The sequence below is a fragment of the Anopheles ziemanni genome, chromosome 3 (assembly GCF_943734765.1).
Source record: "Anopheles ziemanni chromosome 3, idAnoZiCoDA_A2_x.2, whole genome shotgun sequence".
Lineage (NCBI taxonomy): Eukaryota > Metazoa > Arthropoda > Insecta > Diptera > Culicidae > Anopheles > Anopheles ziemanni.
This window is the reverse complement of record NC_080706.1, coordinates 50,017,586-50,044,543: the sequence shown is the minus strand read 5'-3', so window position 1 is coordinate 50,044,543 and position 26,958 is coordinate 50,017,586. Positions and strand designations below refer to the sequence as shown.

General features: G+C 44.4%; 2 protein-coding genes across 2 annotated transcripts; both read left to right on the top strand.

The window, feature by feature from the left end:
- The first annotated feature begins 5,452 nt into the window (after positions 1-5,452).
- LOC131284935 (uncharacterized) lies at positions 5,453-7,617 on the top strand. The gene is made up of 2 exons (XM_058313794.1): positions 5,453-6,964; positions 7,561-7,617. The coding sequence occupies exons 1-2, from the start codon at positions 5,453-5,455 to the stop codon at positions 7,615-7,617; spliced, it is 1,569 nt and encodes a 522-aa protein (XP_058169777.1).
- A 505-nt stretch (positions 7,618-8,122) lies between these two features.
- On the top strand, positions 8,123-9,940 carry LOC131286592 (luciferin 4-monooxygenase-like). Its single transcript, XM_058315570.1, has 3 exons — positions 8,123-8,251; positions 8,326-8,533; positions 8,646-9,940. Exons 1-3 carry the CDS (start codon positions 8,123-8,125, stop codon positions 9,938-9,940), a joined length of 1,632 nt encoding a protein of 543 aa, XP_058171553.1.
- Positions 9,941-26,958: the final 17,018 nt, after the last annotated feature.

The window sequence follows — 26,958 nt, the reverse complement described above, 5'->3', positions numbered from 1 at the left end:
ACATAGTCCAGGATGTCGTGGTAGTGAATCGTTTGCATCTTATCGATCTTAGCATCATGAAGCGACTGCTGGTGGGCTGGCGAAACGAAACAGTGGTAAAGTAATAATGCAAGCCTTGCAGACTACAAAACTCATGCAACTAATGAAAGAAGAGTTGTTCTCTGATTCACTTACCAGAAATCGATGGCTGAGATGCTGTATGATATGTAATCGTTTTGAAGGTTGCCGTTGAAAGCTCCTGTTAAAAATAAATGATACACAGTATATGTCTTATAAATGGTACAAATAAAAAGTTTTATCTTTGTAACATGATTTCAATAATTACCGTTATTTGTCGATGCTGGTGGAATTAGAAAAGGTACACTGTGACGATGGAATGTCCTGAGCCGGTTTTCAGTTGTTTCGGTTGGTTTCTCATGGATTGTCCCGGTGGATGTCGTAGCATGAATACTTTCACTCATAACACTTTATTGGCGAGTGCTTTCTGAGCAAAATATGCTACAGTCACTGTCAATTAAGTGTTAAAACCTAAAAAACAGCACAATGGAAAAATCAAGCACATTATTAAAATGCACAAACTTCATCAAATTTTTCAACTACCAACCTCTAGTTTCATGATTTCATACTGCCTACTTTATTCCGCGAGTGAAATTTTGAGAAAATGTATCCATCATTACGTAAAATAAAACTGACAATCAACAAGACACTTTCCAACATCGCCGATGGATCAACCGGTCTGCGCATCGTATGGTATGTATAACGATAAGTGTTCAATCCTCACTAACCAAACAATATAAATTTCTCTTCAACAGCTACCTCCAATGTATTCACGACCACTGTTAACCATGACCGCGACAGTAAAAAAAGAAAGAATATCGAATCAAGTGTGCATTACAGGAAGAGGCTGAGGGGAGAGTGAAGAGGGAAAGATAGAGGAATGAGGAGGGAAAAACAGACCTAGAGAGGATATTATTTTTGAACCTAGACGGATATTTTTTTCGAACCCACCATTTTGAATTTGAACCCACCATAAAATTTGAATCTGACAGCTCGTCAACATCGCCGTCAAATCGGGTCGAAATTTACTGCGCATCGTGCCCTGGACCGACCCGTTTTCGACGCGAAAACGGGTCGGACCAGGGGCCGGAAATATTTCAAAAATCCCCTTGGGATTATAGCGATATCTAAATCCTAGCTACTGCTTTTAATCCTAGTTCTACACCATGCTGTACTAGCGATGAACAGTGCTTATCGCTGTAATCTTGCTACGTCTTTCTTATCGTTTCACGTTGTACAGTTCTATTCTGTACTCTGTTCTAAAGGTTTGGTTCTAAACTATATTGCCTACATTCAGGCGTTCCGTAGCTTCCGATCTAGACGGAACAGCGTACAACGTAGACGCAGTTTACACTTTCGATTATAACCCGGTTCGACCTACTTTACACGCTGGATTTCCAACGATGGAAAAGTGCTGTACGACCGACTCTTCACACTAGGACCAACGGAAGTGGATGCTGTGTACGTCGAAAACGTTTACACGTTTGAGTCCGGAAACGTTTTCGGGGAGGATATAATGCTTTTTAAGTTGTTCTTTGAATGGCTTGGAATTCGGTGTAACGTGATCAAATTGAATTGCAGTTCATTAGAGCCCCTGATAAAATGTGTGCCTAGAGCTAGGTCAATCATACTTATGCCCCGGTTGTTATCCACAAACCATTCCTCCAGAATGGTCGATGGTATAGAAATGTCAAAATTAGCCATTCTAGCCCCACGTGGGGCCCCCATATCGATCAGCTCGATGGTTCTTAAGCCATTCTCACCAGGAGTGTGGATTGTTCTCTTGGCACTATGTCTATTATCATATCTAGGGCATCATGCTGTTCCAAATCTGTTGCAAAACAATCTGCTTTTTCTAGCGTTGTTCGGTTTTGAGAAACGGAACCTACGCTTCACGGGACGATGTGAAAAACTGTTCGCTGTCTCCATGATCATCCTTTTGTTTCAGCTGAAATGTGCTTATGAAACGATAGTCATTTCCTATGTCATCGAGCGACCGACGGAACCAGACCCTCGCACCATACGTGATCTAAAGGAGCGGAAGATTCCATTGTTGATAAATACTCTAGCATTCGATATTGAAGAGCTTGATCTACCCTTGGAAGGCGTTAAGTTAGAATTTGGTGTTTTTAGTGAATTGAACCGGTCAGCAATTTTAAGTTTCCGTTACGAATTGGAATTATTAGCCTTCGATGTTGTGAATATAGACCTCTCGAATGGAAAACAGCGGTTTGACTTCTTGGAGCAGACTTTTTCCGAAACGTTAGCAGTCTTTGAATTCGAAATGAAATCTATCTACCAACACCATTTTGCAAAATTTCGAAGAACAGTGTTCGAGGCGGGACTACAACAAAGGTGGAGACAGATGGTAATTGTTTTTTTGCAAAGAATTCGACGTTTGAAAATCGAAGCCATAGATATTTATGAAAAGAACATTGTAAAAATGGAAAACCTTTTGCCGCTCGTATGGTTTACCGCCATGCAATGGTTTGCAGCTATTCTTGTTTTCATTTGCGAGTTGTTAACGTTTTATTTGTTAAAAAGAAATCGATAGATGTTTGCAGTGTTCCGTTTGTTTGATTCAAATTTGAAATAAACGTATGTGGTTATAGCTTAAGAATATTCATTCAAAACAATTATCGTGGAACGCCAATGATGGGGATGATTTCATGGACTTATCACACTGGGCACCAATGGCTTGGCAAAGTCACTTGACTGTCAAACTGATGTATTGAGCAAGCTCATTTCACCAACGGCCCCCTCGTTTGACGGTACAGTGGCTTTACCAATCCCACTATTGGTGACCAGTGTGATAAGGCTATCATGTATTTGATGCATAAGTTTAAGCTTGGTTGTACGTTCATGCGTTATCGGCGAATAAATGTTCTATGTAGTAAATATTGCTTAATTCTTGATTGAATTCATCGTTTCTGTTCAAATTTTCCGATATTCCGGTGTATCCAATACTTACTTATTTACATATGTGGCGCTACAACCGCTGAGCGATCTTGGCCTGACGAAGCTTCAACCGAATCCGCTTACGGTCGTTCGCCACACTGGTCTTATTCCGTATCTCGGCTTTATTGGCGGTTTCGTCTACGCCATCCTTTCACCTCAATTTAGGCCTACCACGCCTCCTTTGTCCTTGGGGATAGCCTAAAAGGACTTTACGGGCTGGGTGGTCCGGTGTCATTTGCATGACATGACCAACTCACCGGAGCCGGGCGAGTCTAATTCGATGTACGGCAGTGAAGTCTCCGTACAGCCAGTAGAGCTCTTCATTCTATCGGCTCCTCCATTGTCTCGCCTCATATCCGGGCCAAAACTCGGGTAACAGGGTTTCGTCAGATTTTGACAGTGTTCATGTCTCGGAGGCAAATGTGAGCACAATGTATGTCCGGTATAGTCCCAGTGTCAACTGTCTTGACAGGAAGAGTTTTCTCAGACCGGTTGACTGCCAGCACCCTATCGCGATTTCATCTTCAATGTTGTTGTCGGTGCTGAACTTTGACCCAAGATAGGTGAAATTTTGAACGACATCAAAAGTGCGGTCATCAACTTGTACGTCATCCCCGCGTAGGCAGGACCGCTGATGGTGCAACCATCATCTTGTTTTCTTCCTTGTTAATCTGCAGCCCGAGGTTATTCGCCGCGCGCTCTATCCTTTGGTATGCTTCTGCTACATAGGAGAGTCTTCTACCAATAATATCAATATCATCAGCTTTTTTCGGGATCTGGATTGTCTGATAGAAGATGGTCTCAGAAGTTTCCACCTCCGAGTCTCGGATGGCCCTCTCTAGCGCTAGGTTGAAGAGTATTCAAGCAGGCCCATCCCCTTGGCGCAGTCCCTTGGTGGTAGTAAAGGAAGTTGAGTTTTTTTCCATCCACCCTCACCTGACAACTGACGTTGATCATGGTTATTCTTACAAGTCTGACTAATTTAGCCGGGTTTCCAAATGAGCTCATGACTTGGTAAAGTTTTACCCTGGCTATGCTATCATATACGGCTTTTAAGTCAATGAAGAGATGGAAAGTATTTTCTTGGTACTCTGCCATCTTCTCCAGGACTTGAAGCATGATGAATGGGTGAAGTCGTTATTGAAGAACGAGGAACAATATTTTGTAGGCGGTAATCAACACCGTAATACCCCTGCAGTATCTCCCTTTTTGTTTATGGGGTAAATTATACCTAGCATCCAGTCACATGGCATCGATTCGTTATTTCATATCTCAGTAATCATCGAATCCCAATCGAGACCGGACCCTCCCCTTTACGAGAGGACTGACTATCCACGTACAACAGGGAAACAAGTCTCGTAAGCCCTTAACGGGCAGGCATGACCAAGAAGGACGTTACGCCAAGAAGAAGAAGAATCATTCGATGAATTTTGTTCTCTAGATTTGCTGTTATTCCATACTTGCCATGTAACTTGTTGTTCTTGAGGCGACGGATAGCCTTTCGTGTTTCTTCAATGCTAGGTGGCTGACGCATGACTTCATCTGCTGGTCGAGTCTCACCCTGTTCGTTTAACTGATCATTTGGTAATTCATTGAAGTACTGAGCTCACCACGAGAGAACCTCTGGCTGGTTGCTGATCAGATCTCTATCTCCTTGCAGGGACAGCAGTTCACCTTCGGAGTAAAGGGGCTACCTTTACTACTAAAAGAAGGTACTACTACCATTTTCATTACTGTTCGCGTGTAGACTGTGGGTTCCCCTACCGACTTTTGCATTGATGTCCCCCAGGATGATTTTAAGGTCATACCTGGTAACTTTCATAGAGTTTCCTGACGCGGCCGTAGAACAGGTCCTTCTCCTCTTCTTCTTTGTCTTCGGTAGAGGCATGAACGTTGATAAACTTTCGTTTATAGCCTTGAAATGAATTACTGCCCGTGTCGAGTAAAAAATTTCCACTTGTGTCAATTTTTTTTACTAGTCAGTGGTTCATATCGCTTCTTGTATATATCAGCGAAGTATTGTCGGTTAAACTGGTTGAAAAGTACAGAAGGTAAACATATTTTATAAAAAAATAACAAGGTCGAAGATAAATATAGAAGCAAATTTTATTGTTCCGTTGACGGGTTTGAACTTTGACTTTCCTTTTCTATCTACCGCACCAGAGGCCTAGAATTTCCAGCATACAAATCCAAAATGTAATAATGTATCATCAAGGTTTTACCAGATTTAATAATCCTAGAACATGAAACGTTTGTGAATCATATGAATTGCTTTTGGTAACGATCCAACGTCAATTAGCTTGATTACTCCGGCGTCGGTTGACAGTTACATGAGCGCAGTAATTAAAATATCCATATAAATGTAACTTCAAATGAAGAATTTTCATTCAACTTGATCGTTAGTTCTGGTTTTTTCGCGTTCGGTGGAAGGTTGACGATGGAGGTGTATATCAAACTGTTTCTGCTAGCGGCATTGGTTACCAAAGGACAATCATTAGATGTCGTGAAAACCAAACAAGTCACCGAATATGTAAGAAATATAACCTTAGCAGTAAATGAAGGTTACCGTGGCACAGTAGTTTGTTGGATTCTGCAGTTCAGCTTGTCCTCGACCTCATCATTAGTGCAGAATTCACTTGCTCAAGACTTGTTTCTGGGTGAAGAAATGGTGCTACTGCAAGCAGATCTTTCGACAGAATATGAACCAACGTATTTGACGCCAACGGTGGTTGTGATTGTGATGGAACATTTGGACGAAATAGTAACTTATAGAATATTGGAGGCGTGGTTACTCGCGATACCATACCATTCGATAGTACTTATATTATTCAAAGCGAATGACTTGTCGCAGGTTCCGCTGGTAGCAAAAACACTCTTTTCACATGGTATACTTAATGTGATCATGATAGCGTACAACGTAGACGCAGTTTACACTTTCGATTATAACCCGGTTAGACCTACTTTACACGCTGGTTTTCCAACGGTGGAAAAAGTGCTGTACGACCGACTCTTCACGCTAGGACCAACGGAAGTGGATGCTGTGTACGTCGAAAACGTTTACACGTTTGAGTCCGGAAACGTTTCCGGGGAGGATATAATGCTTTTTAAGTTGTTCTTTGAATGGCTTGGAATTCGGTGTAACGTGATCAAATTGATTTGCAGTTTATCAGAGCCTCTTGTAAACTGTTTGCCTAGAGTTAGGTCAATCATACTTATGCCCCGGTTGTTTTACGCAAACCATTCTACCAGAATGGTCGATGGAATAGAAATGGTAAAATTAGCCATTCTTGCCCCACGCGGAGCCCCCATATCGATCAGCTCGATGGTTCTTAAGCCATTCTCACCAGGAGTGTGGATAGCTCTCTTGGCACTATGTCTATTATCATGTCTAGGGCATCATGCTGTTCCAAATCTGTTGCAAAACAATCTGTTCTCTCTTGCGTTGTTCGGTTTTGAGAAACGGAACCTACGCTTCACAGGACGATGTGAAAAACTGTTCGCTGTCGCCATGATCATCCTGTTGTTTCAGTTGAAATGTGCCTACGAAACGTTTGTTATTTCCTATGGCATCGAGCGACCGACGGAACCTGATCCTCGCACCATACGTGATCTAAAGGAGCGGAACATTCCATTGTTTATAAATAATCTAACATTCGATTTAGAAGCGTTTAATCTACCCTTGGATGGTGTTCAGTTAAAATTTGGTATTGTCGGGGAGCTGAACCGGTTATCAATTTTAAGCTTCCGTTACGAATTGGAACTGTTGGCCGTCGATATTGCGAATTTTGATCCAACGAATGGAAAACAACGGCTTGACTTCTTGGAGCAGACTTTTCCCGAAAGGTTAGCAGTCTTTGAATTCGAAATGAAATCTATCTACCAACATCATTTTGCAAAATTTCGGAGAACAGTGTTCGAGGCGGGACTACAACAAAGGTGGAGACAGATGGTAATCGTTGCTTTTCAAAGAATGCGACGTTTGAAGACCGAAGCCATAGATATTTTTGACAAAACCATCGTGAAAATGGAAAACCTCTGGCCATTCGCATGGTTTACCGCCATGCAATGGTTTGCATCTATTCTGGTTTTCATTTGCGAGTTGTTAACGTTTCGTGTGCTAAAGAGAAATCGATAGATGTTTTTAGCATTCCATTTATTTGATACAAGTTTGAAATAAATGTTTGTGATGATAGCTTAAGAATATTCATTGATCGTCAATTAACGTGGAACGCCAATGAGGGGGATGATTTCATGTGTTTGATGCATAAGTTTATGCTTGATTGTACGCTTGCGCCTTATCGGCGAATGAATGTTCTATCCAATAAATATTGCTTAATGCTTGACTGTGATTCATTGTTTCTGTTCCATTTATCCGATATTCTGGTTTTTCCTATATGATAGCAACAAATTGTAAAAAAGTTTCATTGATTGAAGGTATGAATTCAGCGTACAATTTCTTTAATGTGGCTTAAGTCGGAAGCTCAGAGTTTCATAGATGTTGAAAGATTTGCATTAACGTTGCTTGAGATTACATTTTTTTTACAGGGTTGGTTGTTTATTTCGCTTACAATACGAGATGGGGTATCACAGATTTCTGCTTGAGATTACATTTGTATCGGTCAAGCGCGAGTTGATACTCGTTTCCAAAATCGAGTGACAGTATAACTACTCGGCTAATAGTGGTATTAAAGGAACCTTAACGATTTAAGCTAGGTTGAAGAGCACTGACGTGAAGGGTTTGCCAACGGCTCGCCCCAGAACGCACACCACGCAACATCTAGTTTAGGGCGCAAACATGGCGATGTATGCTCGTTTTAATCATTGCATTCACGAACACACCGACGATCGCAGCGTCCACCTGGAAGGGGAGTTGAGAGGCGTCTTTAAACACGTCGTGCAAAAGCGTCGACCGTCTAGTCACGCATCGTTCGCGCAAGACATCGCAAGACGGTAGCGCCGCTTATCGCGCTCGTTGGTCCAAAACCGGTTTGGTCAGTTGTTTTGTTGTGCTTTCGGCCCATAGCCAGCGACATAGCCGGTCAAAGTACAGACCTCGTTCGAGTGGCGGCCTTTTCCTAGCTAGCATCAGTGTTGTCCCAAAAGCAGAATGCACACGAAGGCGGATGACCAGTACGTGCTATATGGAGGTCCGGACCCGATTGACCTGGACCGTTTCGGCTCGCTGGGCGAGGTCATCGTGGAAGAGCTAAGGCTGCGACCGGCGAACATTGGACTGGTACCCGGCATGCTTGTTATCTGATTTGCGACATTTCTCTATCGTTTCCACGGTTTTTCGCAACACTTTTCCAGATCGAACCCGTTACCGAGGAGGAGCTCAGCTATGGGCAGATCCTAGAGCATTCAGTCCGGTTGGCGCGCGGATTGGCCAAACTAGGCGTGGGGCAGACGGACAACGTGGCCATCTTCAGCCAGAACAGCCTCGAGTACTGCATCGCGATGTTTGGAAGTATTTTCGTCGGATCACCGTTGGCACTGCTCAATCCGGCCTATGTCGAGGGTAAGTGTTAATGTCAAGGGGTGCTAATCAGCCATTGCTGATGTGTGTGTGTGTGTGTGTGATTATCAGAAGAGTTCGTTCGATAAGGGCTAGCTGTACTTTCACGTTTTAGGGGAACTGAAGCACGCGATAGCGCTTGCAAAGCCAAAAGTCATCTTCATATCGCCGGACGTACTGGAGAAGCTGATGGGAGCGTTGCGGGCGATGCGGCTATCGGTGAAGGTGGTGCTTTGTGGCGAGCATCCGGCGGCCCGAACCTACCCGGAGGTGATCCCATATGCTACTCTACTAGCCAGTCCGCTCGAGGTTGAAGCCAGCTATCGTCCGGATCCGGTCGACAAGGCAAACCACGTGGCACTAATAGTCCTATCTTCAGGCACGACCGGACTACCCAAGGGTGTAGAGTTGACACATCAGAGCATCATCGCGACGATCGGACACTCCAAGGAGTCGGCCAAGATGCTGGATCTGCCAGACCAACTGGTAGCTCTCGCCGTGACTCCCCTGTTCCACGTGGTTGCCGGTGTCGGTCTGCTCAACATGGTCACCAATAACTGTCGGTGTGTGGTGATGCCCCGGTTCGATCCGGTCCTGTTCCTTCGCTGCATCGAGCACTACCGGGTGAACCTGATGACGCTCGTACCGCCACTGATGGTCTTCCTGGCGAAGCACCCGATGGTGGATGACTATGACACCAGCTCGCTTATGACACTGTTCTGCGGTGCGGCTCCCCTGAGTCGCGAAATCGAGGATCAGGTCCGGGAGCGGCTCGGTGTGGCCTTCATCCGGCAGGGGTACGGTATGAGCGAGACGACGCTCGGTGTGCTGATGCAGGATGGGTTCGAGAACAAGGCGGGAAGTGTCGGTAGGGTGCGCATGGGTCAGTGGGTGAAGGTGATCGATCCGGAGACGGGACGGGCACTCGGACCGAATCAGCGCGGTGAGCTGTGCCTCAAGGGATCGCTCATCATGAAGGGCTACGTTGGTCGGGAGCGTGCGATCGATGAGGACGGTTGGCTGCACACTGGTGACATCGCGTACTACGACGACGATCAGGAGTTCTTCATCGTTGACCGCATCAAAGAGCTGATCAAGTACAAGGGATTCCAGGTGCCGCCGGCCGAGCTGGAAGCGATTTTGCTTGAGCATCCACGCATCAGCGATGCGGCCGTCATCGGAGTGCCGGACGAGCGTGCCGGAGAGCTGCCGCTCGCGTTCGTGGTGAAGGAACACGGCGAACAGCTCACCGAGCGGGAGGTTATCGACTTTGTAGCCAGCAAGGTGTCCGAACAGAAGCGCCTGTACGGAGGCGTGCGGTTCGTGAGCGAAATACCAAAGACTGCCAGTGGGAAGATACTGCGACGGGAACTACGGGACTTGGTCAAAAACACCAAAGCTAAGCTGTAAATGAACGCTCAAGGAGTTGAATTGTAGGCGAAGATAACGGTTCTAGTCGGTTTAAGATGGTGGCTCTTCATTAAGGTGGAAGGAATAAAATGGATCAGAATGACGAGACTTAAATTAATGCTACGAATTTCTAGTAGTCATCGGGTACAGTTTTTCTCAGACGTGTTTGCGGTTTTGATTTTCTAAAAAGAATATAAGTTGGTGGAAAAAAGTATTGAAAGTGTTCTTTCCTTTCAACGTGTTTTCATCCATATTCGACAAGGCAGCGAAAATAAGTAGAAGTTTTCATAATATTTGTTTCTCGATTGATTTACTACCGTCAACAAATTGATCTATACAAATCGATTTGTTTTAAAATAGTTGACTAGGTTAATTATAACTAATTTGTGCTTCGCAAAAATCGCCTTTCGAAAAGTGGTTTTGGGGAGCAAACAAAGCGCTTGAAATTACAAAAACCCCGATTAAGGAAAGACGTAAAATTTAATCCATCCACACCAAACTTCAAAAGATCTATCCTAAACAGTATCAAAAGAATACTAGGATCAAAGAAAAGAACATATATTTTGTTTGAATAGTTCATGAAGGTAAAAGTCATTTGAAAATACGTAGAAGAGCAAGCGAAACAGGGGAAAAGAAATTTTGTCGAAAAAGCATTACTAATGGGATCCCAAGTTCGTGGGCAGAATGAACTAAGACAAAACATTGTTGAAAAGTTGTACCGAGCGCGAACGAGCTTTTGGTTTGTTTATCACGAGCTAAACGCGTTAGCTACTGTCTGTCTCTTTGAAAATGAACTGGACACGTTATTAATTGATTCCAGTTGCAACCGAGACGTTTCCTTTTTAATTATCCTGCGTCCTCGACCCCTCCTCCCCCAACCCTCTCGCCATCTCCGAAAAAATGTACCAAAACGCTTCGCTGCAAATGGATGAAATTTATTTTTGCGTGAATAAAAAGAGTCGTGCAAAAATTCCCCTAAAACCGAGCAGGAGATAGCGAAGTGGGGATGGCATGCGAATGAAGAAAACAAGTATCTGTCAGCGTGTGTCACTTCATTTGTCTCGCGCTCGCCTCTCGGTATCTATTTGTGTCACCATTTTTGCGAGGTATGCTCAAAATATGCTGCTCCACCCGGACCGGAGGGTGTGCTTCTTCGGGAGCCAGTTCTTGTTGGCTGTTCCGAGGACGCCAAAGGCAAAGGTAGGCCAAAAAAGTAAAACTAAATAAAACATGCAAACGGGGAAAACAAAAACCTTAAGTGGCAGGCCCGGAGATGGAAGCAATTAATATTTCTTCAACACTTTAATCTAACTCCGTCGGAGCGGAACGACTTTCCCGCAGGGAGGCGTGCCTACCGGGCCCCGAACTGGTCAGCAAACCGGCAACAACCGGTGGAAAGGCTAAATTTCCACGCACCAGCTGGCCCCGGCACTGGCTGAACGGTCCGGTACTTTGGGAAACGAGTTTCCCTGAAATGCGAAATAAACTTGCATTTGCGCACCGGAAACGCACCGAAAGCTGCAAACTTTCCAGCCCGGAGGATGGAAAACCCCCGTCCCCCACCCCTTCTCCGGTGTCGTGAACGTAGCAAAACTTCCACTTTCCGCCGCGAGCTGCACGAAAGCGTTGTGCGCGCATTGACAAGCGACCGGGGAACCATCTGGGGGTTTACGGGATGGAAATGGTTTGGAAATTTGTTTAGTGGCGAGTTATGCGAATGAATTTATTAATTACCAGCCTGGGCACGGGATGTTTTCACCGGCACACGGACGGTTTGACGCTTAATCTGGGGCGCGTATCTGATTTACAATTTCACCGACTGGTCGTCGGGAAACTCGTCGTACTTGGATGCTGGACGCGGTTGCTAAGTTGGCGATAGGAAATTGTCGACTTCTCGAAAGTAGCTGTAATCAAGCTGAAGCCATCAGCGGCGAGGATTGTAGGGAAAGGATTGGAAAGAACATTTCCGCAAACCCGCGCCGGAAGCCGGTGTAATGTGTGTGTGTGTGTGTTTGCTTGCGGTTGTCATAGAGAAGGAAACCGAAACATTCGTACTTGGGTTTTGTGACGAAAGTAGTGAAATTTTCGTCGCACGATCGTTATCTCGCGCCGCGGTTGCGGGCAGATTTTGCTCCGGGAGTCCGGTTTATCGCGTGAATTTGATTCAGCACGGCGGCTGCTGCTCGCCAGCAAAGCCTGGGAAAGCCCCGGTTTTCCCCCGAACCAGGGATGATATCTTTCTCACGTTGGTGCCTCCACCGGAGCCGCTCTGGTCCATTAGAGCGCTGGCGGAAACATCTGGTGAAATGACTTTTTAATTAAATGCCACCGGATTTGAGGAAGTTTTTTTTAATCCCACCCACTCATCCCTTCCCCCCCTTCAAGCTCCTCGCTTCCCACCGTGGCCAACAGTAATCAACACATCGGGAGTAAATGTTTCACCGCGTCGCTAGGTGAAAATAAATGACGTTGCCGGCGAGGGAAAAGGGGAAGAGAAAAAGATGTTAGGTAAAAATGTCATGTACCACGATTAATGACGTTTATTGCGGAAACCGCTCGGGTGCAGTTTCAAGCGAAGATTGTGCAACATGATTCACTTAGGAAGGCAGTTCTTTGCCGCGCCATGGATGGGATTTCTTCGCCGTTGAATTATATCTGGGACAGGAGCCATGAGTACTCTTCCTGATTGAAATGGTGCTGGAACAGGTTAATTTAGGAAGAGAATTGGATCCGTTCGAGTTCGAAAGAGTTGCACTTGTTTCACTCCAAAATCACCAGAGTGGAAGATATTTAGATTCAAAAGTTGAACCCCCAACAGCCGCCATTAAGCGTCGGAAGATCGCACCACATAAGAGTAAAACATTTATAGATCTACAAACAAATGATCTCCGTTACATTTGTTGCTTGGTATGCGGGAGGTACGCTTCGTCAAGATTGGATCCACCAATTGGCTAGAGCCAACCAGCACGGGTTAGCACCACTCGAAATTCGCGCGTAAAACGCAAATCGTTCGAAAAGAAAAGCTTTTAAATTTTATCGCTTCGATTTGGTTGGCGCTGGCGAGGAAACTTCGCGCTCGCCCGCCTGAAAGATGTCCGCGGTTCGGTAAACGCGTCTTTGGGAGTGAAGTTTGTGCAACCGCAGTTTTTAAATCGTTACGAACTACGAACGGAAGCGTGCGGACTGCGGGGCTCGTGCAAGTCGTGAACGCATGCGGGGCGCATTAGAACATAGCAAAAATCATAAAAATGATAATAAAATAAAAGCAATAACACCGAAGTGGCTCGTGGCTGCCATTCGACCCCGAACGTTGGAGGGCCGAAGGACACCGGGAGCGGTCGGTGGGCACGAGACGAACGGGTTGATTCTGTCGTTGCGACAGATCCGCGCTGGTCCATTTTATGCTTCAGCCGTGCCGTCTTACCGTACCCTGATTCTGGTGGCAGTTTTGGCGTTCCTTTTCTCGAATGTCGCTCCACTGCTCGAAATTCCATTCAGCGGAATGGACGCTATTCGCTAGCAGCAACAGAAGAGAACACAACAAAGTAGTAATCGTCATTGGTTTGGTGGATGGAAATGAAATTTTGAAAATCATTTCAAACTAGAACCATCACAGGGACTGACAGAGCCCTTCCCACCATCGTAGGAGGGCAGGAGTTTGGTGGAGGCTGCAAAATAAATATCTGCCCATCTACAAGCAATACACCATCAAATAGCCATTCGCTTAGTGCGGCCCCGAAGGTTATGGCCGGAGACATCTTGGGCGGCAGTGACAAGTTAAGCTGCGGAGACGAGCTGTGGATGTTTTTAAAGGCGACATTAAACGCATTCCAGCGGATGCTTATCCGTTGTTCTCATTTTGGTTGTTCCGCTGGGAGCAGGAAAGGAGTTGGAGTGGTTTTCATCACCCGTCGAAAGCAATAGCTAAACAAACAATCGCAAACAAATAAAAACAGTTTTGTACCAGAACTATTGACTGTGTGGAAGGAGTTCTTCATTCAAATTCTAGAAAAACTTATTCCAGTTTATTTTCTACTGTGTGGATAGGCAAGTTGGGCTTGGAATGCAATTAAAATAGTTCAGAGGACTCATCGGCATCGTTTGAAAAGCATTTATTTGAAATGCCGTAATAACTGGATGATTGTTTCAGAGAAAATTTTCATCATGAAATCAATCTGAAAGCTTCATTGTACAACCCACATAGAATGTGGTGGCTAAAAGGACGATTTTATCTCGAAAGACCTAATAAACGTGATGGCGGGAGGTGCTGAAAAAGCATCTCATCAACAACGGTTAATGTTCCAAATTTGTTGAACATTACAACAGCTATAAGTTGAACATGGTAATCGCCCTTTTACAATCGCTAGCATATTCACTCAAAAGGGGGACCTGACCGAAAGGAAAAACTTATTTTCCCGGCTATAACACATGGTGTAACATGGGAAACGGCGTTACAACTCGTTCGCTAACCTCACTTACCTTCGTTTTCTGCCATGCTTGGGTCAGTTTGGAGGAGTGTGCTAACCATCAGCTGTTCCCTTTGGAATCGGATTTCCGGAAATCCTTGAATCCGGTTCAGGTTACGCTGTTTATCGGGATGTGTGAAAACCGTAAGCCTGTTCAAGGTGGTGAAAGACCTGAAGTAGGTGTAACAAGCAGACCGCTCTTGCGATCTCTCGAGTGGGCTTGGTATTTGTGCAAAAGTTTTCTGCATGTATTTAGTACTTTACTTGTTTGTTTGCATACCTGAGAGTTTTGAGTGAAATAATAATGAAGTGTGAATAGTTGTGTTTATGTTATCGTATAATTACTTGCATACATTTTTTACATTTTGATAAACGTGGAAACGTGTTTACATGTGAACGAAATTTTAATCCGATTTTCATCTCGCTCTCATTATTTTACAATCCAATTGGCGAAAAAATCGAAAAAAGCCTCCAGCTTAACCAGTGCTTCCGTTTGTTATTGGACTTTGGGGAATTGGGGCTTCAATTCTCAGAACGATTTATTCAAGAGGATTCGATTTTTGGTTCCTCAACGTAATTTATTCCCTGGCATGAATTGAGATTAATTTTGCGATGAAGTTTTTGTTCTTGTATCATCTCGTTCATGGAATGCGCTCAGTAATATGTTTATTTGTTCTGCTAGTAGCCTGCTATCGATTCCATAGATGATGATATGTGATTTACATAACGCGTTGCCGAACGCAAGCTTTTAAATCTGTATCTCTTTTTCTTGTATCCATTTGAATAAATTCACCCACTTAACGGTTAAGAACTGCTGCGCCTCCACAAACCTGCATCGATCCCGGTTGAAAGCGAATAAAACAACGTATGAAAGTAAATAGATATAAGTTTTCAATAAAATGTATTGATTGTATTTTTGGAAAATCGCTCCAAATCGGCCTTCGACTCACCGGTAGAGGAAATGATGGGAAAAAATGTTACCGCTGCGCTTGCCACAGTATGGCGCACGCTTTGCCTTACGGCTCTGGTTCCTCAAAGGGGCCGTAACTCGGTCGAGCGTGGCGGTTCCGTTCCTTGGATGCCATGGTTCACGTCGCAGGAGTCGGCTTTCGAAATCAAATACCAACCGATTTACTTCATCTTCCATCCCGGTTCTATATTCGTTTTCGGCTGCGGCGATTCGAGTGTGTTTGTTTGTGTTGATCATTTTTTCCTCCGTTTCTCTATCGGCTGCGAGTAAATTGCAGTGTTTTCGCAGCGAACCACCCGAATCATGCTGAATCGAGCGGCGGAATCAGGAAACCGGAAGTTGCTACCGTTTGATAGGGAAGCCCTCGCCCCGGATTCATCCCTTTTCGTTCACCTTGTGCCTCGGCCGGCGGTTGGTTGTTTGTGTTTGGGCTACATTTTTACACAGATTTTATTTTATTTATACAGCAGTTATTTTATGCTCCGTTTCGGGCCGGGAACGACGGGAGCGTGGCATCCGGATCCCTTTCCGCCCCGCTCGGCAAGCAATCGACTTCACGTATGTGCATCGCAATCCTGCGCAATGCATCGCTGGTTCTTCGAGATCCTGCCGGGGCACAATTCACCCGGGGATGTTTGTTTCCGCGCCGTTTCCACGGCGGAAAAGGTTGCACCGGTACTCGATTTTATTTCTTTCGGAGCGAAACATTTTATTCACCTTTCAGCTTTCCGCTTGCATCTCGCATTCCGCGCAAGGTTACGGTTTATAGCGTTATAAAGATCCGTATCGGTTGTGCCGGAGAGACAACGTGCGATGGGCATCTCCATTTCGAGAGATATGGCAACTGCTAGAAGTCTTACACGTTGGCACTGTGGAACGACGAAAGCGGGAGACTGTGTGTATGGAAAAATGGAATGAAAAATATCATTTCGGTAGCAGAAATTAGTCCCCAGATGGTCGCTCCGGATGCGTCTCTGTTTTTCTCCGGATGCGTCTCTGCTTTGCTTTTGGAAAGTGGAATAAAAATATTTCTTCCCTCACGGTGGAATGTATGATGAACGTCTTTTTGAAGTCAGCACTCTTTTATGGTAGGAAGGTAAGATAGAAGGATTGTATGAGATTTTTCTCAGATATCTTAAACGATAGGAACTTTTGTAGATCAGCCAAAGAGTGGTAGAATGTAGGTAGATTTTATGAGTTTTTGTTGCAATTTTGAGAGAATCATTTTGGGTTAATTTAAACTTTTAGTTTTTCGTTAAAAGTTCGTTTTTGTAACATTTTAACCCAGGGGTTGGCAACGTCCGGCCTGCGGGCCATATCTAAACCCGCCAACTGATATTATCCGGGCCCGTAAGCAAATTTTAATACTTCGTACCAAAAACATGTCTCAATGTTTTTTTTCACGTTTGTTTTCTTCTCAAAATTATAGATTAAAATTGTAGAACGAGCTGAAAACAAAATAAAAATTCATCAAAAATGAGTACGAAAATGTTTAAAATGTTTATCGAAAAAATTTGTAATATTTTATCCTTCACCCCTTTTTTGTAACTGTAATATTTAACAAGCTATACGTACTATTTTACAATTAATACTCCATTCTAAAGAGTACTACGTTGAAAACTTTAAATCATCGTTTACGGTATCCGGCCCGCGCTTTCGGTTTCTTTTTAATCATCTGGCCCTTTTTGGAAATGTATGCCTACCCCTAGTTCGACCCAAGAAGGTCGCTTATGTAACAAAAATATAATTTTAATTGCATGTCAAATAAAAACAAGTAAAGTTTTCAATGTATCAAAAATCAAACGTTGAATAGAAAGAATGCCACTGACCATTTATGAAATAATAAAAGGGAAAAAAGAATCGACTTATTGATGATTGAAATCGAATGATGGCTAGAAGAAGCATGGGGGAAGCAATTTTTTCACGGACTGTTTTAATTGGGTGATAATTCATTATCCAAAACCTTGCTGATCATTCGTCTTCAATTATTGGACGCATGAAAGCTGCTCAAAGATAGCTTCTCAAATTTTTATTTCATTTTCATCCGTTAACACCGACCAACACCAAATAAGCCACCGATTGCTTAGCAAATTAGCGATGCGTCCGACGGATAAGTGGCCGGGCTGTGCCACTTATCCGATTTCCGGTCGATCGCTGCCGAATCCTGGCGGCGTGTCGACCGAAAGTGATTCCGCGAATGCTTCCGTGCGATCAACCGTGCGCGTTCAATATTATTCATCACACTTTTACCACCCACTTTGGCGCCACCGCGCGCGATAGTGGGCCGGGGAAAAAATAATTGGATTATGGAAATTTTTGGAAAACTCGGGGTGGAGGCTTGGGGCCTGCGGTTCGAGATCGATCGTGCGCGTGCCTTTTTCGATAAGTGTATTGCACCTCTGTGGGATTTCCGGGAGGTTTAGGGAGGGGTGAATGGGCGGCAGTTGGTTGTTTGTTTTCACAACGTGGGGGAAATTTTCGACAGCACAAGGACGCGATGATGGGTGTGAAGCGTTCGGAAGCATTGAATTTGCCTCCACTGATCGTTGTGGTGGTGGTGGCGATTGCTTTCACTGTGGCACCGTTACTGTTGCGGGGGAGGGGTTTGGCAAATTTGACCGCGGCCGAGGGGAATGAAGTGACCATTTATCATCGCAGGCAGTTTGTGCACTCGTGTACTATCGACACGAACCAAGGGATCCGCTTTTTCTGTCCGTTTTAAAAAGGCTGCTGCGTTGCCTGAAAGGATTCTGGATTGTTCACGATATCAGAACACAACCGCAGCAGTAGCGTGTTGCTGGTGGAAAACTCGGAAACTGGATGCATTCTACCTCGGCACTCGGTATTGGTGACCGCTTCGATGGTGAAGGTTTTTTCCGTTTCGTTTTTTGTTTGTTTGTTGTCTATTTGGGATTCATCCGTTGCTTACCGCTGGGCCGGGGTTTGGTTGGAACAACAACCGTTCCTTTCCGCGCCACTGATTCAGCCATTTTGAAGAATGAATCCATCGTTCCAGTGACTGTTTTGTCCGATATTGAACGGTGGAGAAGAGAGTTTTACAATTTGGTGACGCGCTGTTGTGGGTTTTGGATGGAATTGTTGTTTAGATTACTTTAGATAAAATTTAACTGAACGGAAATAATTCGGATGAGTGTGACGATTCCGGATTAGATCCTCAAGGGAATCCCTTGATGTGTAAATCATGTTTTTAGTTGACGATAACTCGGCTATGGGTTTCCATTTTGTCCTCCACGAATCAGCAGCGTTGTTCAGTGTGGCGAAGGACATTATTCACGGACACCGATGGACACCGTTGTGTCACCACCGTCAAGTGTAATTTATGTATTGCCCCGCCAGAATATGATGCTCGATAAACATCGCACACTAACACCACGGTGGGATTCCGCTTGAGAATAACCGAATTCGCGGCCGGATGTGTGCACACCGTGGAGCGAAAGGGTGTGAAAATAAAGTTTTTTTTTTTTGTAAAATAAAGCGCACATACACGAACACACATATAGTTTATACTCCACTGAAAGTGTGTATAAAATTCAATATTGGTGCAGATTGATGTCGTTCGATCAGTTCGCGTCATTAATCAAAATAATTTCAATTCATCTTCGGACATCCCATCACCGACGCGCGGGGCAAAACGCACGGCGATGGTGAGGTAGGTCGTGCAAGAGGTGAACTTAGTCAACATGAATTGTCCCCGTATCGCGCCGGACGCACTCGGAGGCGTGAAAGTTCCGTTGGGAATACTCTTAAAGCATTATAAATGAGGATCATTTGTAAAGATCAACACATTTTACCGGTTTGTAAAGTCGAAACCTTGGAAGCGATTGGTGATAAATCCATTGGTAGGGTACCACTTTCCAGCTGCGGGAAAGTTATGGCATTGCCAGCCAATAAGTAATCTATTATTTATATGGTGTTTAGGAATAAATTTTATATTTTATCATTAAGACGATTGAAACGCAACGAAATTGAGTTTCGAGCTGTAAGTTAAAATGACTTAAATTTAAATCAAAGTGAACTTCTCTCAAATAATCAATACAGTGGACGCTTAAAACTCACTTCATGGTAAAACATCATGAAGCGCAAAGGTTTTAAGGTGTTAACGACGTATTGGAAGACTCTTCAGCATCCTTTAGAAGAATGACAACGTTTTATTATGCAGCATACATTGCGTCTATTGCTCCTATAATTACTCTTACCATTGGTGCCACCAAATGTTGCCTTGGGCTGGTCGGCCATAGAGGGACGAAGTTATGACCTCTTGTGCAATCCAAAGGTGCCATTAGAGATGACACACCTCAAGGACCTACCGGCACTCCGACTGAAACGAGTTCGTGAGAGGTTGAAGCAGCTGTTTGCCAGACATAAAATCGTCATCCTCAAACATCATCATGCTCAGCATCAACGGCCAACTCGACGTCGCATAACGACTGCAATCGGCAACAACGACCGTTGGTCTGGGATGTGTTAATCGAAGCGCCGGTTGGCCGAGTCGAGACGTGAACAATTGAAGTGGCAGCCGGGCAGCATCGAAGCGGTGTTTAGGTGTTCAACGCTGGCTCGAAATGTTTCCCTTCGGAGGAAGATGTACCCCGGTTCCACGGGCCTGACGAAGGACTGGGGGAGGGTCCAGAGAATGGTTTAATTGTCGAATAATTTGCCGCTACCGGTTTCACCGGAGCGTTCGGTTTGATTACACGGATAAATGGCACACACAATTGTGACAGTTTATTGCCGGAAAATTGAGTCTTACCTTCAACCGGGCGGTCGGGCGAGAACATTGCGTAAGGTTCGGCGCATCCGGTTCGGGGTGGTAAGAAGGCACACAATTGTATCCGGTCACCAGTTGGGCCGGTAGGGTCGCGTTCTCTGGCTCACTTCCGGCCAGTGACAGTTGGGTCTGTCGGAATCAGCCTGCCGCGCGGGAAATTCCAACGGGTTGGCCGTGCTGCTGCTTCCGAGCCAGGGTCACGGTTGTGCCAGCGTTCTCTTGACCAATTTTCACCTGATAAATATCTATTTCCCAGCCCCAGTAAGGTGACTGTTGCAGCATAATCCGCGTGTCGAACAGAGCGAAACGGTGACGTACATTCCACAACGGCAATGGTTGGATAAAAATCGAGCAAAAACAATGCGAATTGCGGAGGCAAAAGGGTTGGCTGGGGCGGAAAACTCGCGAGCACGGTGAAAAGCACAATTATCACACCCGTTATCGTCACCATCGCATCCGACGCGGCGAGGTGTGCATTCTGTATGAATAATATTTCTCGCCTGAATTGAACCTGAAGTGCCGGTTGGCGCATGAATGTTGCAGGAAGCCGCGTTGTGCCGGGCTTGGGAGTGTGAAAACTCGTTTTTTTTGCGTGGCATTTTCCAACCAGTTCTGCTTCACTTTTATTTCAACACTTTTCGCGTTTGTTCAATGGTGCATTTAAGGCATTTTGGATGAATTTAGAATGAGCAGCTGGCGAGCTGAACATCGTTTCGTACGTGTAGTTGTGCTCGTGCTTCGTGGGAAAATATTATTAGCTTCCGATTATTATGAGGTGAGCCTCAGTTTTCCACACATCACATGTTGTTGCAGGAAAATGACCTAAAAAGGTACCATGCGAATGTAGGTCGCCATCGTACAGCTTAAGTTCTTGATTAATAAGTTGTTTAATTTTAATGCTATAATTATCGTTTAGAAGATAGTTGCATAACCTGGTTAGGGGCTGCCTGGTTTCGCTCGGTGTTGAAGAAAAACAAATTTTCCTTTAACGACATTCAGATGGATGCACAGATGGCATTGAACGAGAAACATTTCAACAGATCCGTCCCAATTTCACTGCGTTATGCAACACTGAGCAGTGGGTACTTGTGTAACCCAAGCCCAACCGATAATACTACCAAACTGCGACGTTCCCATTTTGCCAGGGCGATACAAATGCTTCATCAATCGTCCGGATCTCACACCGAGGGTCGCGCCCAGATCGTGGCCGGATCGTGAAACTACGATAAATGGAATCCGTTGCCCTGACAGGTTCATCCCACTGGAGAGGTGGAGCTTTTCTTCGATTTCGTTACGCCGTTTTACCGTTTAGGGGGTTTTCCTCGATGATAGTTTTGTATTGAGGTGCAGCGGAGACAAGAAAGCTGAAGAAATGGGTTGTGCTCGGATGAGGAAGTGGAGGAAAACCAGCTACATGATCACATTTCGTTATGAATGATACTTTCAAGTTCGATTTCGTATCCATTCATTCGTTGGTAACGCGTTGTTACAAGAAAAATATCCAGTTTTGTAAAATTTTATGTGTTTAGAAAGTAATTTTTCTAGTGAAAAATCAATGATTTTATATTTTGTTTGCATTACGTAACTATGTTTTAGTTTAAAGAACAGGAAGAAAATAACAAGTACAAACTCTTTACTATGTTGAAAGAAGAACTAACATAACCGGATAAATTTAAACTTATGATATCTTCATCGCACGATGCTTATGGAAGCAGTACAATCTTCCCATCATCAACGATAAATGGACCGGCAAGGAAGCAAGAAAGAAATCTAAAATATTCTCCTTTAACCCAAAATGCACCGAAGATGAAAGTGGTGCACTGAATCTTAAACCATTGCCAAGGATTGCCAGCTTGAAAAAATGAGAAATAGGAAAGAGATCCAAGAAAAATGGAAGTAAACCGAAAGCGAAATAAATCTATGATATATTTATGGACGTTTCAATCGACGTACAATGTATCGGAACGGAGGCGGCAAGGGCAGGGTCGAGATGATCGGCGAGCTTGTTGGAAAACCTGTCACAAGCAGAGCACTTTGCCGGACGCAACGGGGTGGATGTGCGAGGCGATGATTGCGGCCATCGGTTTACCGTGGTGGTGCGCCGGAAAATGGCAGGAACGCATTGCACGGGGAATTCAATTTATATCCCGTATCGGTAGTTTTTATCTTAATCCACCGAGCGGACGCTTTTGACTGGTGTTTGTGGGAATTTCCCACAGTAGTTTATCAACCAAACAACCAAAGGGGAGGGGGGGGGGGGGGGGGTGTTGGGGTGGGTGGGATGGTGCTCGAAGGCGACAGTGAAAAGAGAAAGTGTAGGACTAGGATGATCCTTCCTCCCGGGGTTCCGCTCCGGGCAACTCGGGGACGCTTCTGGTGCCGCCGCTAACCTGCGAACTTTGTTGAAATGGAATCGATGAAAACTCATACACCTCCATCCTTTTTCAAGATTCACGAGAGTCACTCGGAAGGTTTTTCTTCGCAGGAATCGAAGGGAAGAGTAAATAAACTGAACGCAACCACCGAGAGGACTGCGAGATAGAAGGTGGAAAAGCTACGAGAGTTCGGTTGAATGTGAAATTCATAATTTATTCATATTTCTTAAGCATTACAAGCGTCTCGCGAGTTTTGACCGAGCGTCGGGAGGTAGCGAATAGCGTAGAGGGAACGATTGGGCTGTCTTTGTACCTTCTTTTAAGGCGTTCTTTTTCCAAAAAGTTTTAAATGTTGTGTTTCTTGCCTTCGGGGCGGGTTAACTTACTTTGGAAAGATAAATGTGATAAAACAACCACGAAATTGATGAGGGTGTTTATGATGAAGCATTTCTGCACCTTGGCCGACCATCGGCTTTTGCGAGAATTTGTTGATGAAGTATCAAACAATCGCGAGGAAATTTTTTTTCGGAAAAAAAGCAAAGGAAAATGATAGCGAACGCTGAACTCGGAGATATTCTTACTAAAAGTGAACTAAAAGAAAGAAAGCACACATTGAACGAATTTCACATTGCGGAAATATAAAGTTTTCATTCTTACTATACCTTACATACCTTTTTGATTTGCATAATCCTTGATACTTTATCAAAGCAAAAAGAAAAAGTAATTTTATTTTATTTTATTTGTGGACGCGAAAATCCTTCCCAGTTGTTATTAAAAATGAACTTGTAACAAATATGTAGGCATTTTACCGGTTTGATTAAGGCGTACACATAATTTATAAAAAGTATTCAAGTGGGAGTTTAGAAGCAAAACACATTCCTAATCGTTTCAGTTTGCTACGCCACTAGGGTTGCCAAAGGTTACTCGTGAAATCATTAGACCTTCTGAGAGGTTAATGGCACGCTTTACCCCCAAACTAAGTGCTGTAAGACGATACTTTCACACTATTCACGTGGGCCCTATTAAGCACTCTCCCGTTTAATGGTGTTTCGTCAATCCTTGTAGTTGTGAGACGCGTGCGTCGATAAAGGCGAGCGGTATTTAATTACCGCTCCATCGGCAAACGGTTCCGGAAAACCGATTCGGACAAAACGATGTGTTTCGCGTGACCCAGTTTCCGTTGGATGAAACTTGTCTGGTGGAGCGATTAACCGAGAACAATCACTTTGACACGATTTAGTTATCGAATTATGTCGATTATACTTCGAAGCGGAGCAGCTGCGACGGACGAGTTCGTCTTGTGAGCGAACGCTCGGGACAGGATTGACACAAGAGCTACCGCTTCGCCATCCGCACGATACTTTAATCTCCGTTCGCACGTCTGGCGCCGAGTGCCACTTCCTCGGCACAAGTGTGGCATTAATTGGCAAACGGCTATTCGAAGTCCGTGTAATGGGCCATTTTCCACGGCGAGAAAATAATACCTACAAGCAGCTGGGTGGGGGGATGTAATTAAAATGCATTTTCCACTACAACTAATGCATGGCCAGAGCGATGGCCTCATAACAGTAATGCACAATTTGATTACAAATCGCCCCGCTCAAGGGGCTGACACGCAGGTCCCAGGCAGGGAGGAAAATCAATTCCGACTAGAAGACTTCCCCACTGCAGTTCTGCGAATAGACTTTCCACCATGTCACAGAACCGTTCGACCACCGTGCACCTTCGGTGGCAACTGCTCCATCCCGCTCCCGGTGGTGACTGTGATCGAAATCGTTCGAAAACGCTGGCGTATCATAAAATGTATAATTGATAGACTTTCAGCAAATTTGCGGTGTACGGCATGGGAGTTTGGAGTTTCCGACCGGATACTAATCGTGTCCGTGCTGCGGCAACGAACCTGGCTCTGGCACCGCTTCGACCAGGTGCTGTTTTTTGGAAGTGGAACGGAAAATCGGACGATAGCAAACGGATTGGTGGAGGTTTGAGAAACTTTCTGAATAATCATTAGCCCAATATTTAGCTAAGCAAATTGCCGAGGTCAATCTCGCGCAACTAGCTGATTCATTGCACACAATTAAACGGTGTATGTGCTGGTAAAAGTGAGTGAACGAACGTGTAATTTGTATGAAAATAAAAGTACAGTGAGTTATTCTGGTCTTGTTTGCGATTTACTTCGTTACATTTCATTCTGTTGTTATCTGCGAAAAAGAGTGAATTTACTTGATTTAATAATAAAATATGGATGCCAACTACAATTGACTTCGCTTTACATAAAACATCTTGGAAATTGGGTTTAAATAAGTGTGTATTAATATAATAATACAGTTAGAGTTGTGTAAATCAGATTCAGATTCATGAATCTGAATGAATCTTTGCGTTTTAGGGAATCATGAATCTTTCGTCGAGAGAGACAACAACTGAATGGATATAGGGACCTTATTGTTTTTTGTCATATGATCCACGCCAATGAAAGAGTCGTGGAGATTGGTGACAGATCCATGAAAGATTCATGAAGATTCATTAAGATTTCGAAAGATTAATTAAGCTGTGAAGATTCGAATACGCAAAAATTCATGAATCCATCTGAATGAATCTTACATGAAAGATTCATATGAATGAATCTTGGGTTAAAAGATTCATTAAGCACAACACTAAGTACAGTACATTTCATTAGTTTGAAGTTGTGTTTAAACAAAAAATATTAACAAAGCGCTGATTTTCTATGCAGTTGCTTCATTAAATCAATGTTCCCTTCTAAGGAAAACTTCATTCAGACCAAAACATCGAAAGCACAAAACTGTGTCACACCTAGCTCCGTGTTTCTGCCCAGCCATTCCCACCAACGGCAAACTTTTTCCCTTTTGTCCCACGCCATTTGGCGTGTCGTTGGCACAACTCAATTAACCGAAAGAGTTGGCCGCCGACATCTGTTGAAGTGTTTCCAATTGAAATCACGATGAACAGGGCGCTGATAAAAAGGAGGTCCTTGCCGTCGTCGTGTCATCCGATCTGGCCGCTGCTGCAACTGCTTACAAGTTCGGCTGGGCTGAGTTCGAGCAAAACGCATCGGATGCTCCCTCGGATCGAATCTCTTTGCGAAAAAGTTGCAACTTGCAACGCACGGTGTGAGATAAGTTTCCCCGTCCCGGTGAGTAGATTGTTTTTAATTGAATAATCTCCGATCCGGTTCATCGAGTAGGAGTTGGGTCTGACTTGAAAAGAAATTAAGAAGCGAAGGAGGTAGGGGTTATCGAATGGAAGAAGTTAGTCTTTTTCGCTTTGGTTTTCTTGGATGTGATACACAAGGTACACAGGTTTTGATTCGTTTTTGTCTTCGTTCATTCACTTTTCCAAGGACCACTCGTTTAAGTGTTGAGCTAAAATGCCAAATAAAAAAGAACTTCCAGAGATATCTTTCAAACGTTAGCTGCCAATAAAGGTAGTTATTTCATCATCCATGGAACCTTTCCAGTCCTTGATATATGTTAGGATTTCTTTTGCGTTTTAAAACAGATTATTCCAAGGATTCTACCACAATCCCGAAGTAAAAAGTTCGAGAATTCAATTTTCGTTCGGTTCTAGCCCCAAGCGAGTAATAAATCAAAACTCCGGATTCGGAAGATCTCACGCACCGCCACATACGCCCCCCAAAAACGCCCAGCCAATCGGGCGTTCACACGTTCAAATCATATTTCCCGGCGGTTTCCCCACACGTTAAGCGCTCATAAAGACTCGCTTCGGAGGGCTGCGGCGACGATCGACGATCTTTGCGTGCGGTGTCCGGCTGGGTGGGTCGTTTTCCTTCCCCATTTCCTGCCGAAAACAAACCTCATCGTTACCCTTTTCATCTCCTATCTTTCACCTTTCCCTTGGTAAGATTTCGGATCAAATGATAAAAAGGAGGGAAAAATGCTACCTTCCGGCGAATGGGCTTTGGCGTTGTTTTTCGCATTGACTTTTCAATGTGTTTTCCGTGGGCTGGTTAACAGCGATATGATAGTAACGATTTATCCTTTATTCTTTTCGTTTTTGTTTTACTTACCGGGGTTTCCCGGCACTTGTCCGAGCATTCGGTTCCCCGTTCGAGTCGGTTCAATAAAACGTGCATCAAAATTTTATGGATTTCGGTATGATTTATGGGCTCAATAAAAGCACACAAAAACAGTGGCCAACGTTCACGAGTTAACCAGCATCGGTGGAAAATCCGGGTCAAACCCAGTTGAAGGTGGCAAAACGGAAGCGTCAAACAAGATGATCGGGAAGCTTTAAAAAAAAGGAACAAAAGGGTTGCTTCTGCGGTGATGTTTCAAAAGTGTTGATTGACCACCGCACCCCGCTAGGAACATTTCCGCAGGTCTCGTTTCTTTACGGGGCAAGGTGATGATCGGAAAAGTACGCAAGAAATGAACTGTCAC